The 15,426-nt window shown below is 55.9% G+C and overlaps 1 protein-coding gene across 8 annotated transcripts in view; it reads right to left on the reverse strand.

Moving 5' to 3' along the window:
* Nucleotides 1-15,426, reverse strand: part of SNX29 (sorting nexin 29) — a 473,360-nt gene that overhangs the window by 48,622 nt on the left and 409,312 nt on the right. For 6 of the 8 annotated variants that reach the window (XM_051847819.3, XM_089321668.1, XM_089321670.1 and 3 more), the window contains 2 exons: nucleotides 14,971-15,120; nucleotides 6,846-6,986 (listed from right to left, as the gene is read on the reverse strand). In XM_051847819.3, the coding sequence (XP_051703779.1) occupies nucleotides 6,846-6,986; nucleotides 14,971-15,120 (291 nt within the window). The remainder of the gene's footprint in view (nucleotides 1-6,845; nucleotides 6,987-14,970; nucleotides 15,121-15,426) is intronic. The other 2 variants (XM_008257737.5, XM_089321667.1) reach the window with 1 other exon arrangement.

The raw sequence follows: 15,426 nt of genomic DNA on the forward strand, positions 1-15,426 counted from the left end.
ATACACACACAGACTGCAGACACACACATGGACCACAGACACACACACGGACCACAGACACACACACGGACCACAGACACACACACACAGACTGCGGACATGCACACAGACCACAGACACACACACGAACCACAGACATGCACACAGACCACAGACACGCACCTGGACCACAGACACACACATGGACCACAGATATGCACGTGGACCACAGACACGCACGTGGACCACAGACACACACACGGACCACAAATACACAGACTGCAGACATACACATGGACCACACACACCTGAACCACAGACACACACAGACCACAAACACACACACATGGACCACAAACATGCACACGAACCACAAACACACCTACGGACCACAGACACGCACAGAGACCACAAATACACACACAGGGACCACAAACACATACCTGGACCACAGGCATACACACGAACCACAAACACATACACACAGACATCAGACATGCACACAGATCACAGACACACACAGAGACCACAGACATGCACACAGAACACACACACATGGACCACAGACACATACACAGACCACAGACACACACATGGACCACAGACAAGCACACAGACCACAGACACACACATGGACCACAGACACGCACACAGACTGCAAACACGCACACAGACCACAGATACGCACACAGACCACAGACACACAGATTGCAGACATGCACACAAAGTCTGTGCCCCAGCAGGACGGGGACTGGGGAGGAAGCAGGTGCCAGAGGGGGAAACGAGGCGTGGGTGGCAGTGTGGAAGGAGCAGAGCTGCTCCTCATGGGGGCACAGCACTGAGACAGGACTGTGAGGAACACAGAGACAGAGGATGGCAGGCAGGACACACGGGGAAAGGACCCAACTGAAAAATGACCAAGGGATACGCAAGACGAGAAAGGGAAAAGGAAACGTGAGTGGCTAAGACTCACATTCAGACCCAGTCCTGCTGGTATCTGGGGAAGCGTGAGTCACAACCACAACGAGCGGGGCCGGCGCTGTGGCTCAGCGGGGTGAGCCCCCACCTGCAATGCCGGCACATCAGGGCGCCAGTTCGAGTCCCACTGGCTCTGCATCTGATCCAGCTCCCTGCTAAGGCCCATGTGGCCTGTGTGCATGTCTGTGGTCTGTGTCTGTGGTCTCTGCTGCCCACATGGGAGACCCAGATGGAGTTACAGGTTCCTGGCTTTGGCCTGGCCCAGCCCCAGCAATTGGGGCCATTTAGACAGTAAACCAGCAGATCGAAGATCTCTCTCACTCTCTCAGCCTCTGTCTCTTCCTCTCTCTGTCAGTCTGCCTTTCAAATAAATAAATGAACTTAAAAAAAAAAAAAACATGATGAGATACGGTGAGAAACCATGGTGAGATACGATTTTGTACCCATTGTGGTAGCAAAATACACATTTCAAGTCTAACAATGCCACGTATTGTTGAGAATGAAAAACCACAGGGAATGCCATCCACCTGGCTGGAAGCAAACTGGGGCCAGCACCTTGGAGAGCCATCTGCCAGGTGCAGACAAGCTCGCCTCGTGCACCAGCAGCCTCATTCATAGCGTCCTAAGACACAACCCGGCGAAGCGGAGTCTCCAACTTGTGGCCAGGAGAGGGGTGCAAGGATGCTCACTGCAAAGCTGAAGAGGAAAAAATTAAAAACCACCCAAGTGTCCACCAAAGGAAGGAAAAACAAAGACACCACAGAGCAGTCATGCAACAGAGTATCAAGAAGTGCAGGAACGGTAACAGGCTGGAATGCCATGCACGCCCATGAGCTCATCCCCAAAGCGCAACACTGGTGAAGAATTCGAGTTGTGGAAAGATACCTAAAGGATTACATCACTATGCGAAGTAGTACAAGAAGACCCCCTCCTAATCACGGTAATAAATCATAAATCACGGACAGGCTGGACTCAAAATGGCCCCCAGTGGGTCCCTACTTATTCAGCTCTATAAACAGTGTTAATTTTCTAGACATTAGCAGAGAGTGTATCTGGATGGTGCCATGTGACGTTCATTCCACTCCTCTGTTCTGAGGCACATCTGAACCACTTTGTGGCAGTGTTTTAAGAGCTTAGAAACCAAGAACACAAAATGGGCATGGCTGCTACAACGCGGGTGCTGGATGCCTTACGCTTTGTCTTTTCTCCCTCCCTGTAAGAAGTCATCACCATGGGATCAGGTTAAATTCACTGGCAGAATCCACCAATGTGGAACAGAGGCACAGTCAGGAGCAGCAAGTCCACTCTGAGAGCAGACCCACAGAATCGAGGGTTGGCATCCAGCAGAAGACGTCTCAGGAACGTTCGTTATGACGCTAGTTGTAACTGAGCCAAACCAGAAGCTCCCACACATGCATCCAGTGTAAAGTGGCCATGTGGGGAAGCGAACCAGTGGATGGAAGACCTCTCTCTCTCTCTCTCCCTCCCTCCCTCTTTCTTTCCCTCTCCCTCTCTCTTTTTAACTATGCCTTTCAAATAAATAAATAAATCTTTTTTTTTTTTTTTAAAAGGCAAGGAAACTGACACATGCCAGAAAGTCAAAATAGCTTTTAAAAAATAGAGGAAATGGGGCCGGCGCCGCGGCTCACTAGGCTAATCCTCCGCCTAGCGGCGCCGGCACACCGGGTTCTAGTCCCGGTCGGGGCGCCGGATTCTGTCCCGGTTGCCCCTCTTCCAGGCCAGCCCTCTGCTGTGGCCCGGGAGTGCAGTGGAGGATGGCCCAGGTGCTTGGGCCCTGCACCCCATGGGAGACCAGGAAAAGCACCTGGCTCCTGGCTCCTGCCATCGGATCAGCGCGGTGCGCCGGCCGCAGCGCGCCGGCCGCGGCGGCCATTGGAGGGTGAACCAACGGCAAAAGGAAGACCTTTCTCTCTGTCTCTCTCTCTCACTGTCCACTCTGCCTGTCAAAAAAAAAAAAAAAAAAATAGAGGAAATGAGAAACAAATTATGTCATATTCACACCACGGAATACTAACACCAATGCGAATGAGCCAACAACTTGCACTTGCAACAACATGGAGGAACCTTACAGATGCAATGCTGGGGAAGAAAGAAGCCAGACAGAGGGGCACCTGCTATATGAAGCCACTTATGCAGGTCCTACTACAGAGAAAACTGCCCCATGGCATCAGAAGCTGGGACCGCGCCCCCTCGTGGGGAGGAGTGACAGGAAGCAGCTTCTGCTAACGGTCTCCTTCTTGGTCTAGCCCTATCCACGTAAATGCATCTACGGTGTGAACATCCACCACGCCGGGCCGTAAGATCACAGCTATGTTATAGCTCAATTTGTAAAACAAGAACGATAGTAACAATCACAAAATCCTCCACTACAGTAGAGGTAAGAAACCAGGAGGAGGAGGAAGAGGAGAGGATGGAAGAAAGAAGAATCAAGCATGTAGATAGATGCGAGTTACTCCAAACAGCAACACATAAATAAAATAAAATGGAATAAAAACCCAGAAACCAGCCTGGCAAGGCTCCCTGGAGATTTCCACAAGAGCACCTGCTGTCAGCACCCCCACCCCCGCCGCCGCCATGGGGGAGATGAGCGTCACACGCACTGGGGGACTGGCCTGAGGTCACACAGCAAGCGTGTGCCAGGGGCAGGATCTGAATCCAAGCCAGTGAGACCCTACAGCCCGAACTCTCGGCCTCTGGATCGCACAGCTGGTAAGAGTGCACACCTGGCCCAGCAACGTGGAGAGGAGACGAGGGAGACGGAGGGGCTCCCTGTGCCTGGGAGGGATGCTGAGCCCCAAAAGGAGGAAGCAGGGAAAACACCGGAATGGCTGCAACTTGAGAGGCTGAAAGTGTTTTTTTCTCCCAGCTAAAGATAACCCAGATAGTAACACACGGCCCTCAAATATTAATGGGAGCACTGAAGGGGAAGGTAGCAATTATTCTCAATTACTCAAGAAGAGGGTAAGAGCTGAGAAGCGCTCTTCGAAGTTGTGATTTTAATCAGTTGTCCAACAACGGGAGTGGAAACAGGCAGATGTTACACTGGCTGAGTGCATTCAGAAGGCTCGTGGAGCTCAGAGGAGAGATTAAATAATCACACACAAGTAATCTCACAGCCCCAGAAATATTTTGGACAGCATTTAATGCCCAGCAGAGAGCCAAATGGCTCCTAACCTGTGTCGATGAGAAAACCAATGGGTTCATCACAGAAACAGAGCCCTCGAGCCTCGCCTGCAAGGACTCCAGCAGGGGAAACAGCCCGCAGTGGCTGCTCACTTGGGAAGGGAGCTCCAACGCCGTGGTGTGAACACAGCCCGCGACTGTGAGAGCCACAGCCAATGCCATGGTTTGAATACTAAGCCTGTGATGGCGAGCGTTGCATCCAATATTAGGGTTTGTACATTTAGACCCTGAACTCGTGCCGAAGTTTAAATCCCGAAGTCACAGGTTAATAGCACTAGGAAAGTAAAGTTCCACTTAGCTATGGCGTTCGGGAAGTAATGGACTGGACTGGGTGGTCAGGCTGGGGCCCAAGCTACTGCATCCTGGTCACTCTAAAGAGATCCAGACACGGACACCTGCACTACCCATCTCTTGCCACCACCTCACGCTCTGAGCTGCCTTAGACTCCGTCAGTAAGGCCAGGGCTGAGCTGCTGGGGGCCATCTGGTGCTGCACCGTGAGCTTTCAAAACTTTCCTTTACAAAGCAGGCTGCCTCAGGCATAGCTGACCAATACACCCCAGAGGTGCCAAACACGTTCTTTCTGTTACCAGGAACAGCTGCCAGAGACTGTGCCGTGGATTCCACACCCAGAGCCCTGGAACCAGACACAGCCAAAGGGACCTATCCGGAGCTGGGGAGATTCTCTCGGGTTCCCCAGGCAACCACAGAGTTCTTTCACAGGGAGAGAGGGTCAGAAGCAGAGAAGAACACAGTACATCGATGCAAGGGCAGAGGTCAGAGCGGTGACCGCTGTCTTGGAAGACGGAAGTGGACCAAGAACAGCCAAGAACGCACGTGGCCTCTACGAGCAGGGAAAGGCAGGGGACAGTTTCAGCCCTGAGGCTTCAGACGAAGCAGCCCCGCTGACCCCTCGATGTTGGCCCTGTGGGGCTGCTCGTGGGCTTCCGACCCCCAGAACTCCAAGACGATCGATGTCTGCTGTGTGGCCCCCGTGTGTGTGGCACCAGGAAACCGACACGACAGCCATTGCACCACCCGAACCCCTCGCTTCACTCAGCCTCGCACCAGGACAGCTCTCCCCCAGCGGGAGGCGGACAGGTGCCACGCCAAGGCCACACCAAGACCATGCTTCCCGCACACGAAGTGTCTCGCAAAATAAGACGCTGGGTAAGCAGACGTCTGCTGGGTGGCACACGAAGACAACCTGGCAGGGTCCCGGGAACCCTAAGAGCCTGTGAGACTTTCGATGGAATCAGTATTCACTTTGTCGCCCTCTTTAGAAAGAATTCTCGTACTTCTTGCTACCACCAAGTTGTGCTTCCTGTTTTCCAAGTGGGTGGGTTCAACTTCTCGTTTCTCTGTAACAGCGAATGAGGCACAGATGGAATCTGGGCCTTAGCACAGCTGCTTTGGAACCGCCTGCATTCAAACCCCACAGACCCGGAGGGTCAGAAATCCATGCACAGGGTCAGTGGCAGCAGGAGTTTCCCCGACGGAGCCCCCAAGTGCTGGGAGTGCATTAGAGAAACACTCGTGCTGGGTTTTGATGACAAAGGTCAAAGGAAACCCCAGCAACGTGCTTCCTGAAGAGGGAACCTAGGAAATTCATCGCACGTGGAAACTGCACGCAGCTCTGCCAGTACCACACGAGGGTGCTTAGGCTTCCTCGTGTGTGGGCATCACGCTGAAGGCCTGCTGACCCAGGGGGCGGGGTGTCTGGGCTCCAGCCTGTGAGACAGTGGGCCTGGGGGCAGCTCCCACAGGGAAGGCCGACGCGGCTGCAGAGTCATCCAGAGAACGCCTGAACAACTCCATCACAGTGTGGCTGGGAGGCCACGGCGGGCAGCACGCGGGGATTTTAAAAGCTCCCGAGGTGATCCCAAGGGCAGCCCAGTTGGGGAACTCCTCCTGGAAATAAGCGGGAGGGGGACAGAACCCCGCCAATGGGATGGAGCAGACAGCAGGCTCCATGCCAGGCCCGGCCCCAGCTCCGACTCCCTCAGTCCCAGCCCAGCCCCTCGCACAGCAACAACAGCAGGTGTTCCACAAACCCCTCCCAAAAGAATGACAAGAATCAACCGGGAAGCATGGGGAGAGCCTCCCCTCCTCTCTCAAAGGCACCCGGGTGAGTGATCAGGAATGAACTAGGTCATCCGGAATCAGCGACCTTCATGAAGGGGGTGACCCGGCAGTAAAGGAAACGTGGAGGAAGCTCCTCTCCTCAGTCCCGCTCTCAAGCCTGGGTGGACGCCACGGCCACTGGAAAGACATCGTTGGTCCACCACAAGGGTAAGCAAGCCAGGCCAAATCCACCTGCCACCTAATCCTAACGAGAGAATGCTACTGGGTCCCAGCCACACCCACTCACGTCCACGCCGTCCAGTTGCTTTCGCAGCCACATTGGCCAGGTGAGTAATGGCCACTGAAACTGCCTAGCCCACAAAGCCATGCGTGTGGGGCTCTGGCCCCTCGCAGCAAGTTCCCCAAGCTCCATCCGGGCACATGCCCACACACATAAGGGTGACTGTCTACGCAGTGGGATTACGGGGGACTATTTTCCTTTTGTATCACTTTGTCTCCCAGCAGCCAACATTTCTTTAAGAAGCATGCATTTCTAAATAATCATCTAAAAACGACACGGGCATAGCCCCCGGGCTGCCGGGCTTCCCATGGGGTCAGTACCTTGTTTCCGATGGCCTTCTTGGGTGGGAAGTTGTAGGCCCGCACTTGAGGGTAGGCGTTCTGCAGCTTGTGGTGCAAGCTCCGGAACTCTGTGTACCTCCGGTACACGTTCCACTCGTCGTCCTTGATCCGGATGTAGACCTGCCACGGACAGACGAGAAAGAAAAGGTCAACTTCTCTCGAAGCCTCATGATCCCATTGGCTGGATTCTGGCAATGCTCCACCCATGGAAACCAGCTCCGTCACAGCCGTGGCCACAGCTGCCTCACGTCATTGGATGCCAGCCCCTGGCAGGGTAGGGACTCGGTGGCACTGCGTGAACCAATGGGGACAGGAAAGAACGACCGAATCAGAAAGGTTTTGGGGGTAACACACTGTCTACCACGTTCCCGACATCAGCAGAGTCAGAGCCCAATTCACAGCAGGGATTCGGTTCTTGTGGTCTCGTCACGGGTGTAGACACAAACACAGCAGAAACAGGTTGCTCCCAAGAGGCTACTGCACCTCCCCGGCCATCAGCTTCCTCCTCTGTGGAGTGGGGCTGATGGCAGCGCCTCCCACCCATGGAGGCCACAGCAGTGCAGCGAACCTGGAATCCGCAGACCCCCACCAAGATGAGACGGAGGCAGACTGCAAGGGGGAGGGGCTGTAGCTGACAACTCCCATCCTGGACAGAAGGCCGGGTTCACAGGGGATAAACACAGCTGGGGCACAAGACTTCCTCCTGTTAACTGAGTTGTGACCCTCAGGCTCCCACTCTGGGGGTACAAGACGGGAGGGCTGCTTCATCAGCTCTGTGCAGGCCCTGGCACCTTCCAGGGACACCGAGCAAGTGCATCGTTAGCAAGGGCAAGGTCTGAGACCAGCCTCCGGGGATAAACGGCCCCTGCAGCTCACCACCAATGCGTCTCAATACGCAGTTTAGAAGCCTCTTTAACCACAAGGAGAGGCATCTCTAATGTGCGGGACAAACTCAGTCTCTGCCTGGAGACCACCGGTTAGCCCCAAGTGCAGCCAAGTCCATGGCACTTTGGTAGGGCAGTCACTGGGACTCTCCCAAGATCCTTATGAACGCAAGGAGAATGAAAGACTTACACCACAAAATGTCAATTGCTTTGTGGAGGTTTCCAGTGGAATTAGACGGAAAACCAAAAAGCCGATCTATTTTACAGAAGCCTCCAAACAGGAACAGTGAATGAACGGGATGATAGACAACACGGAATCCTGACCACCCTGAAGGATGAGCCTTACCTGATGTGCTGGAACTCAACTCTGTCCCATGACAAAATCCAAACAAACCAGCACCATGAGTATAAGTATGTGTGTGGGGGGGGGGGGTGTCACAGCACAGCAGGGGCCTGTGGGACAATTACCCAAGGGTTTCATTAATTCTAACTAAGTGAACAAGGTAGGAGGGTTACTGCCAGTGGCATCAGAGCACACGGAAAGGCACGGGAGAACTGGGGCAAGGAAGAAGTTCAAGGCGCTGCCCTATTCCACACCCACCAGACCAGCACAGCTCGGTCTTGGTTGCTGACTGATTAAAGACGGACTGAGGGACCGACAGCGTGGTGCAGCGGATTAAGCTGCCGCTGGCAATGCCGACACCCCACGTAGGTGCGGGTTCAAGTCCCAGCTGCTCCACTTCCTATCCAGCTCCCTGCTGGTATGTCTGGAAAGGCAGCAGAGGATGGCCCAAGCACTTGGACCCCTGTACCCATGTGGGAGACATGGAAGAAGTTCCTGGCTCCTGGCTTCAGCCTGGCCCAGCCCTGCCCACTGTGGCCATTTAGAAAGTGAACCAGCAGATGGAAGATCTCTCTCTCTCCCCTTTCTGTAACTCTGTTTTTCAAATAATTGGTAATAATAATAATAAAAAAAACAGACTGAAATGTGTTCTAAAAGCAGACCATCTATCTGCTACCCCATGTGGTCTGTGAACTGGCATCACGTGGGAGATCTGAGAATGCAGAATCCCAGGTGCCACCTCAGCTGTGCTGGCCTGGAGTCTGCGTTTCAACAAGAACCCTATGAAGTGTGAGAAGCATGAGGCCACAGCAGATGATCTGCCACCAAATTTTCAGAAATAAGATAGAAACAAGGCAGGGAAGATGGACCCAAGGATGGTCAAAGTGTCTGGAATCTTTCAGACTCCTGGGAAGGCCATGATGAGAGAGAGGAGAGACCAGCATGGGGTCCCACGTGTCTCCAGGAACCAGATTTCCAGCAGGTAGGAACTAGAGCAGGAGCGACTTCCAGAGGAAGGAGTTTTCCTGCGGGAAAAGCTGTCTAAAAGGCAAAGCAGTGGCTCCGTTTCTTGCCGACAGGCGTGCGAGCAGGGGTGGATGACGGCTGACGGCACAGTTCTCAGATACGCAGGTGTTTAATAGGGAGGAGTTCACTGGGCCCTTGAAGACATCTGGGAGGGTGTGGCTCAGCAGAGCTCTGGGAGGTGACGTTTTCACAGCTCCAGACTGAGTGAGCCGGACCACATAAACCCAGCAGAGCCTGGGGCGCGGACGCAGCACCTGGCACGCTCCTTCAGGCCTCCAGAGGGAAGGACATCAACCATTAGCTTAGTTACTCCAGAGCTTTTAGAACAAAAAGAACCACTCACCCCTACTGTCTGCCCGCTGAGGTTTCAGGGTCTTTGCACCTGCAGCTGAACACGGTCCTTCCGATCTAACACACCTTGAGCGGCCCTAGCTGAGGAGTGGCCAGTTCAAACAGGTGCTGACCACCAGGACGCTCATTGCCTAGACCAGGGCGGGCCAACCACAGCCTGCGGGCCAAGCCCAGCCCCGTGTGTCTGCAGCCCTGCTGTCTGTGGCTGCTTTCCCAACACAACGACAGGGGTGTGTAGCTGCTGCCACACACACCGCACGGCAGGCAAAGCTGAAGAGACTTACTCTCTGGCCTCTTGCAAAATTAGAAAAGAAAAGAAAACTGATGCTGAGTGGTGGAGGTATTCAGCACTGTGACCTTCCAAGCCCCTGCGCGGCGAGGAGCAGCGCTCCCGGATCTCAGCAGCTCCTGGTTGGGCTGCATCACCTCTCTGAGGTCCAGGGACCCACGGCCTGCCAAAGCTGCCCTTGGTGCTGATGAGTGGGTAACCCGTAGAACCTCCGAAGACAGACAAATTCTTCCACCTTTCTGGCCATTTGTTTCCTCATGGGCAAAATGGAGTGGAAAGCAGCGTGTCCCACCCACAAGGGGCAGGGGGCGCACTCCCATGTGTAAGTAACGAAGCTCCGCCCCCGATCTTTCAGACCACCGTGTGGATGAGACGGGACCCAGTCTGCGGGAAGAACACGGAGGCCAAGGTCACAATCGGGACTCAGTTGTCAGTGTGAGTGCATAGGTAACACCCAAATGGGACACACACATCCAGGGCACATGGCTTCTTTATTTGAACCAAGTCGAACCCCGCTAGAGCACACTGGGGGTACAAAACCGTGAGCGCCGTTCCTTCTGTCTCGCCCAGGAACACACAGCAACTACACCGCAAGGGAGACCGGCGATGGGGACAGAGATCGACGCATTTTTGCCATCAGAGAACGTCAACACACATCTCAGAAACCACCTCCGACGTAACGGTCAGAGGCCCCTGGATTGTGAAGACAAATCCTGCCTCTGTGTACTTCCTAGCATGCATTCCAGCGCCAGCTGCTGTTATGCAGGGCAGCTCAGTGCCCTCTGCTCCCCCTCAGGCCCCACGTGGGTCCCTCCCCTTCCCCTCACACGCATTCCCGGGCCTGTACATCTCACCCCTAGCCGGCAACTCCCAGATCCATGTCTCCGGCAGGAATCTCTGACGGTAACTCCAGACCCAGACGTCATCTCCTGTAGGCCTCTAAAACACGTCCCAGCTACATCTGAAGCTGGGATACACCCCGAAAACCCACTCCTCCTCCTGGAACCTAGTCCTCCCAGCAAATGGAGTTGCTGAAGCTAGCAATCTGGGCATCAGCCCTGATCAGTCCCGCTTCTCATCCCCCACACCCAACAGCTGAAAACCAGGCCACCCCCACCCACACCCACCCCGAGCTCTGCCTGGACCTCAGCGCCAGACCTCCACTGTTCCCCTGGCCTCCTGTTGTGCCCCCCTCTGCCCATGCCTGCCCCTCATGCTCAGACTCCAGCGATGCCCCACGAGGGCTGGCCCACGGCCACAGCCTGGCTCTGGGGGAGGCTCGCAGCCTTCAGCATTTCACCATCATCTTAGTTCAGCCTCTGTGCCCTGCTTTGGCTGACCTGGGCGGTACCAGTTCAGCGGCGCTTTCTTTAGAATTCTCTCATCTCTTGAAAACCAGGACGGCACCAGTTTGCCTGCATTTTGTTCAAATGTTCAGGTCACAGGGAATGTCTCATCTCAGAAGGGCATCCCTCGGCCCTCCCACTTCATCTACTTGTATCCTCTATTGGGAGGGACAAGACACACTCAGGAACCCAACGCTTGAGAAAGGACCTGGGATACCACGAGCCCACGCCCTCCTGTCCTAATTAAACCACTGGTGTGGCCATCACCTCCAGCACACACAGACTCCACCGTGGGAATCCACCCACGGTCAGGCTGCAGGGGACCCGCGGCCTAGGAGAGCCACTGGACTGAGGACACGAGTAAACATCCCGGGGAAGGACCACCAGGATTTGATGGCCCGGGGCGGGGGCCGAGGATCCCCATAGTGCAGAACAAAGGACGTGCTCAGATGGAGATGTGCTGCACAGAGGGGTCAGGCAGTCAGCCCTCTAGCCCCCGACACCAAGTCTGGCCCTGGCGGGGTTGAGCACACACTCGGCAGTCAGCCCCCCCCCCACCCCCGCACCGAGCCGGGCCCTGCTGGGGTCATGCACACACCGGCAGCCACCCCCCACACACACACACTGAGCCGGGCCCTCCGCACGCCGGCTGTGTGCCTTGCTGCACTCTCCCCCCGAGTCTCCACTGCTCTGGGCTGAGAGGAGGAGGATGATACTGGGAGGACTGGAGAACCCACGTGGTGCAAAATGGGCCTGCAGCCTAAGACAACCTTGTGCAAGTCTCCACTGAACAATGCAACATGTGACCGGCACTGCCACCCCAAACAACACAGGGCTGTATTTTTCAAGTCTCTGATCATGGTGATCAACTTGAATGTTAACCCCCTGCAATCATTTGAATGATGTGGGTCTGGCTCGAGCCAGACATCGAGACGTTCAGATTTGGCTCATGAATGACAGCAACTTCCCAAAGTCAGCGCTGCCACCACCTACCAGTGATGTGATGTTAGGCAATTTGCTTCTGGGCCTCAGTGTACTCGTCTGTGAAATGGGTAGAATCAAAAAAAAGTGGGAGGGGGGAGCATTGGTCACTCTGCCTGGCACTCCCAGGTGGCTGCTGCTGCTACCGTTGTGGTGCAGTTGTCGAGATCCCTGTAAAAGCATGAAATTCTATCAACCGTGAGCAGCCCCGAGTTTGAAGTCACACCTGTGACTCTGCGATTCTCAGGAAAGAACAACTATGCTCTCACTGAGTTTGAGATGCAGGGCCCAGATCAAACTACACCGCAGCCTATTGGAACCTTTCACTGGGCCCCGCCCACGGACACTCTACCTGTCCCATTCCTTGTGGGGACCAGGGAGTCCACAGGCCCGGGCAGAGGTGTGGCCTTCAGTGTGCCTTGGGAGGAGGTAATTCTCAAGGGTGCCCCTCCCGGGAACGCTCAGCTGTCTCAGTGCGGCCCCGGGGGACAGGCTCCCGGGGACACGTGGGGTGCGCACGGATGCACAGGCGAAGCGGGGACAGAGGTGCTCCCTCACGCCTGTGCTGTCCGTACTCCTGCCCGGCCAGGATCTTCACTCTGAGGCCTTCGAAAGGTGTGCGGCAGCCAGGGTGCTTTTGTGGCACCAGCTTCTGTGACAGAGCCCACCTGATCGAAGTGGGGGTGGGTCACAGAATCCCTGGAGAACCCCTAGGACTTCAGCCTGGGCACTACCCCACCCCACCCCACCCCACCCACAATGATCTTATTTCCTGCTGCCTGCTGCGGCTCAAGTCCCATCCCCAGGATACACACTCACGGTGTAACGAAGCACCATGAAATCCACCACGGGGGCGGAGGCTGACGAAGTGATTTCAGACTCCCTGGAAACACAAACACCCGCCACACCCGCCACACCCGCCTCACCTGACACCCAGCCACGCCCGCCACACCTGCCACACCCACCACACCTGACACCCAGCCACGCCCGCCACACCTGCCACACCCACCACACCGACACACCCAACACACCCGCCACACCCACCACACCCGACACACCCGCCACACCTGACACACCGGATACACCTGCCACACCCGCCACACCCGCCACACCAGACACACCCGCCTCACCCGCCACACCAGACACACCCGACACACCAGACACACCCGCCACGCCAGCCACACCCGCCACACGAGCCACACCCGCCTCACCCGCCACACCAGCCACACCTGACACACCCGCCACACCCACCACACCCGACACACCCGCCACACCTGCCACGCCCGACACACCAGCCACACCCGCCTCGCCCGCCACGCCAGCCACACCCGTCACACCAGCCACACCCGCCACGCCCGCCACACCAACCAAACCTGACACACCCGCCACACCCGCCACACCCGCCACACCCGACACCTGCCATACCTGCCACAACCGTCACACCCGCCACACCTGACACACCTGCCACATCTGACACACCAGCCACACCTGCCACACCAGCCACAGCCCTGAGTGACGCTCCTGTTGGCTGCTGGCCGTTGCACCAGGCCCCTCGCCGCCTCCCCGCGCGTCCTCACCTCAATCCACAAAGCACGTGGTGTGAACAGCCCCCTCCCCAGACGAAGGCCCCTGCAGTCACAGAGGGGGCAGGGATGGGAACCCAGGCTTGGCCATCCAAGCCCAGCACTTCTAGTGGAAACCCCCAACCTTGCCAGCAAGGGCCGGCTTTCAACTCCTCCGAGGCCCGGGCGGCCCGCTCCTGGGCAGATGGCGTGTCCTCCCGAGGGTCTCCTGGGTGCCAGGCCCTCCAGTCTCACCTCCCGCGTGTGCCTTCCCTCCACGGACATCCACGGCCGCTCCTGAGCATCAGTGCTTTCAGCATCTGAACTTGGGAAAGTTTCCCTGCAAACTAAATTGTCCTTGAGTCACACTTAACCAGATCACGGGCTTATTTCACTGAAGAATTCAGAGCGCTTAGGCCCCAAATTGTCACTTTTTTTTTTTTTTAATTTAAAGGACTCCCCCTTCCAAATTAAGTTTGCTCAGCTCCAATTTCTTCTGCTTGAGCCATAAAGATAATAATTCCTCAGAGGGACACAAAGAGTCAACCTCTTCCAAGAAAAAAAATCAAGTTCCCTTTTCAAGCAAGCAATAAAAAGCCACTTCAAGTCCAATCTCCTTGACTCAGCAAAAGAAAAATAAAACGGGAGGGTAATTTCTGCAGTCGGGATTCAAGCGCCCCACTGGAATCTGAAACCAAAGCCAAAGCCGGGCCATGCCTCCCCTTGCCCGGGAGACTGATCAAGACTTACAGCTACGAATGCACCCAGACTGCGGGCGGGGCAAGGAGCCTGCGGGTGAGCGGCCAGCTGGACCTGATGCCTGGTCGGCTGTCGGCACCGAGGCAGCCCTGGGCTGAAAGTCCAGCTCCACCCTCGGCTAGCCGAGTGATCCTGGGTGGGTTCATCACCTCCTTAAGCCTCGATTCTCCACTTGGGAAATAAGGCGAGCCCTGGTCGCTCTGCCTTAGAGGGCAGAGAACTGTGTGACTGTGTGCAGGCAGCAGCCTGGACATGATGAACACATCTAACCGTCAGGGGCTGGCTCTTCCACGGTACAACTGATCACACACACACACACAGGCAGGAAGAGGGATGAGGGAGGGCAGAGGGGCACGCAGACAGGATGCAGACATAAATGCTTCTCCTAAGGGGCAGAGCCCCGCATCTGGTTTAGGACAGATCTGCCGGGAGCCATCATTCACGCCGACCGCCTTGGGGTCTTGGGCAGTCCTGGGGGCGGAGGGAGGCTGAGGAAGGGCAGGGGCTGTGCAGAGAAGCCTGGGCTCTCATCCCAGCTCCTCCCCCGAGCCGCTGGGACCTACCTCGAGCCTCAGTTCTCTGGCTGATCTCACTGGGTGGCTGTGCGATGCGACTGCTCGGCCCGTGCCTGGCAGGCAGGAAGCCATGGCAGCTGGTGATATTGTCATCTCTGTCACCCCCGTCATCGGCTGCCTTTGTGTACATGAACTTCCCTATTATAGAATTAAGGGTAATTATAGGATGCGCAATCACAAAATTAAAGCAGGTAATTACCATGCCTAATTAATTGTCAAACGCCAGGCAGGGGAAGCAACACAAGCGCCAGGCACAGCCCGCAGGTCGGGCGGTCAGGAGCCCCTCTGCTTCTAGAACCCGGTCAACAGAACCAGCGGAGCCCCTGGCTGGTTTTACCAGCGCTGAAACAAAACCTGGGAGGCGTTCCTGGGGCTTCTGACTCAGAGCGAGGCATCCCCCTGTGCCGGCTGCCGCCTGGCCAGGCGGTTATGCATCCCCTGTCA

This window comes from Oryctolagus cuniculus, chromosome 19, assembly GCF_051225735.1.
Source record: "Oryctolagus cuniculus isolate XC-2025 breed Fujian yellow rabbit chromosome 19, ASM5122573v1, whole genome shotgun sequence".
Taxonomy (NCBI): Eukaryota; Metazoa; Chordata; class Mammalia; order Lagomorpha; family Leporidae; genus Oryctolagus; species Oryctolagus cuniculus.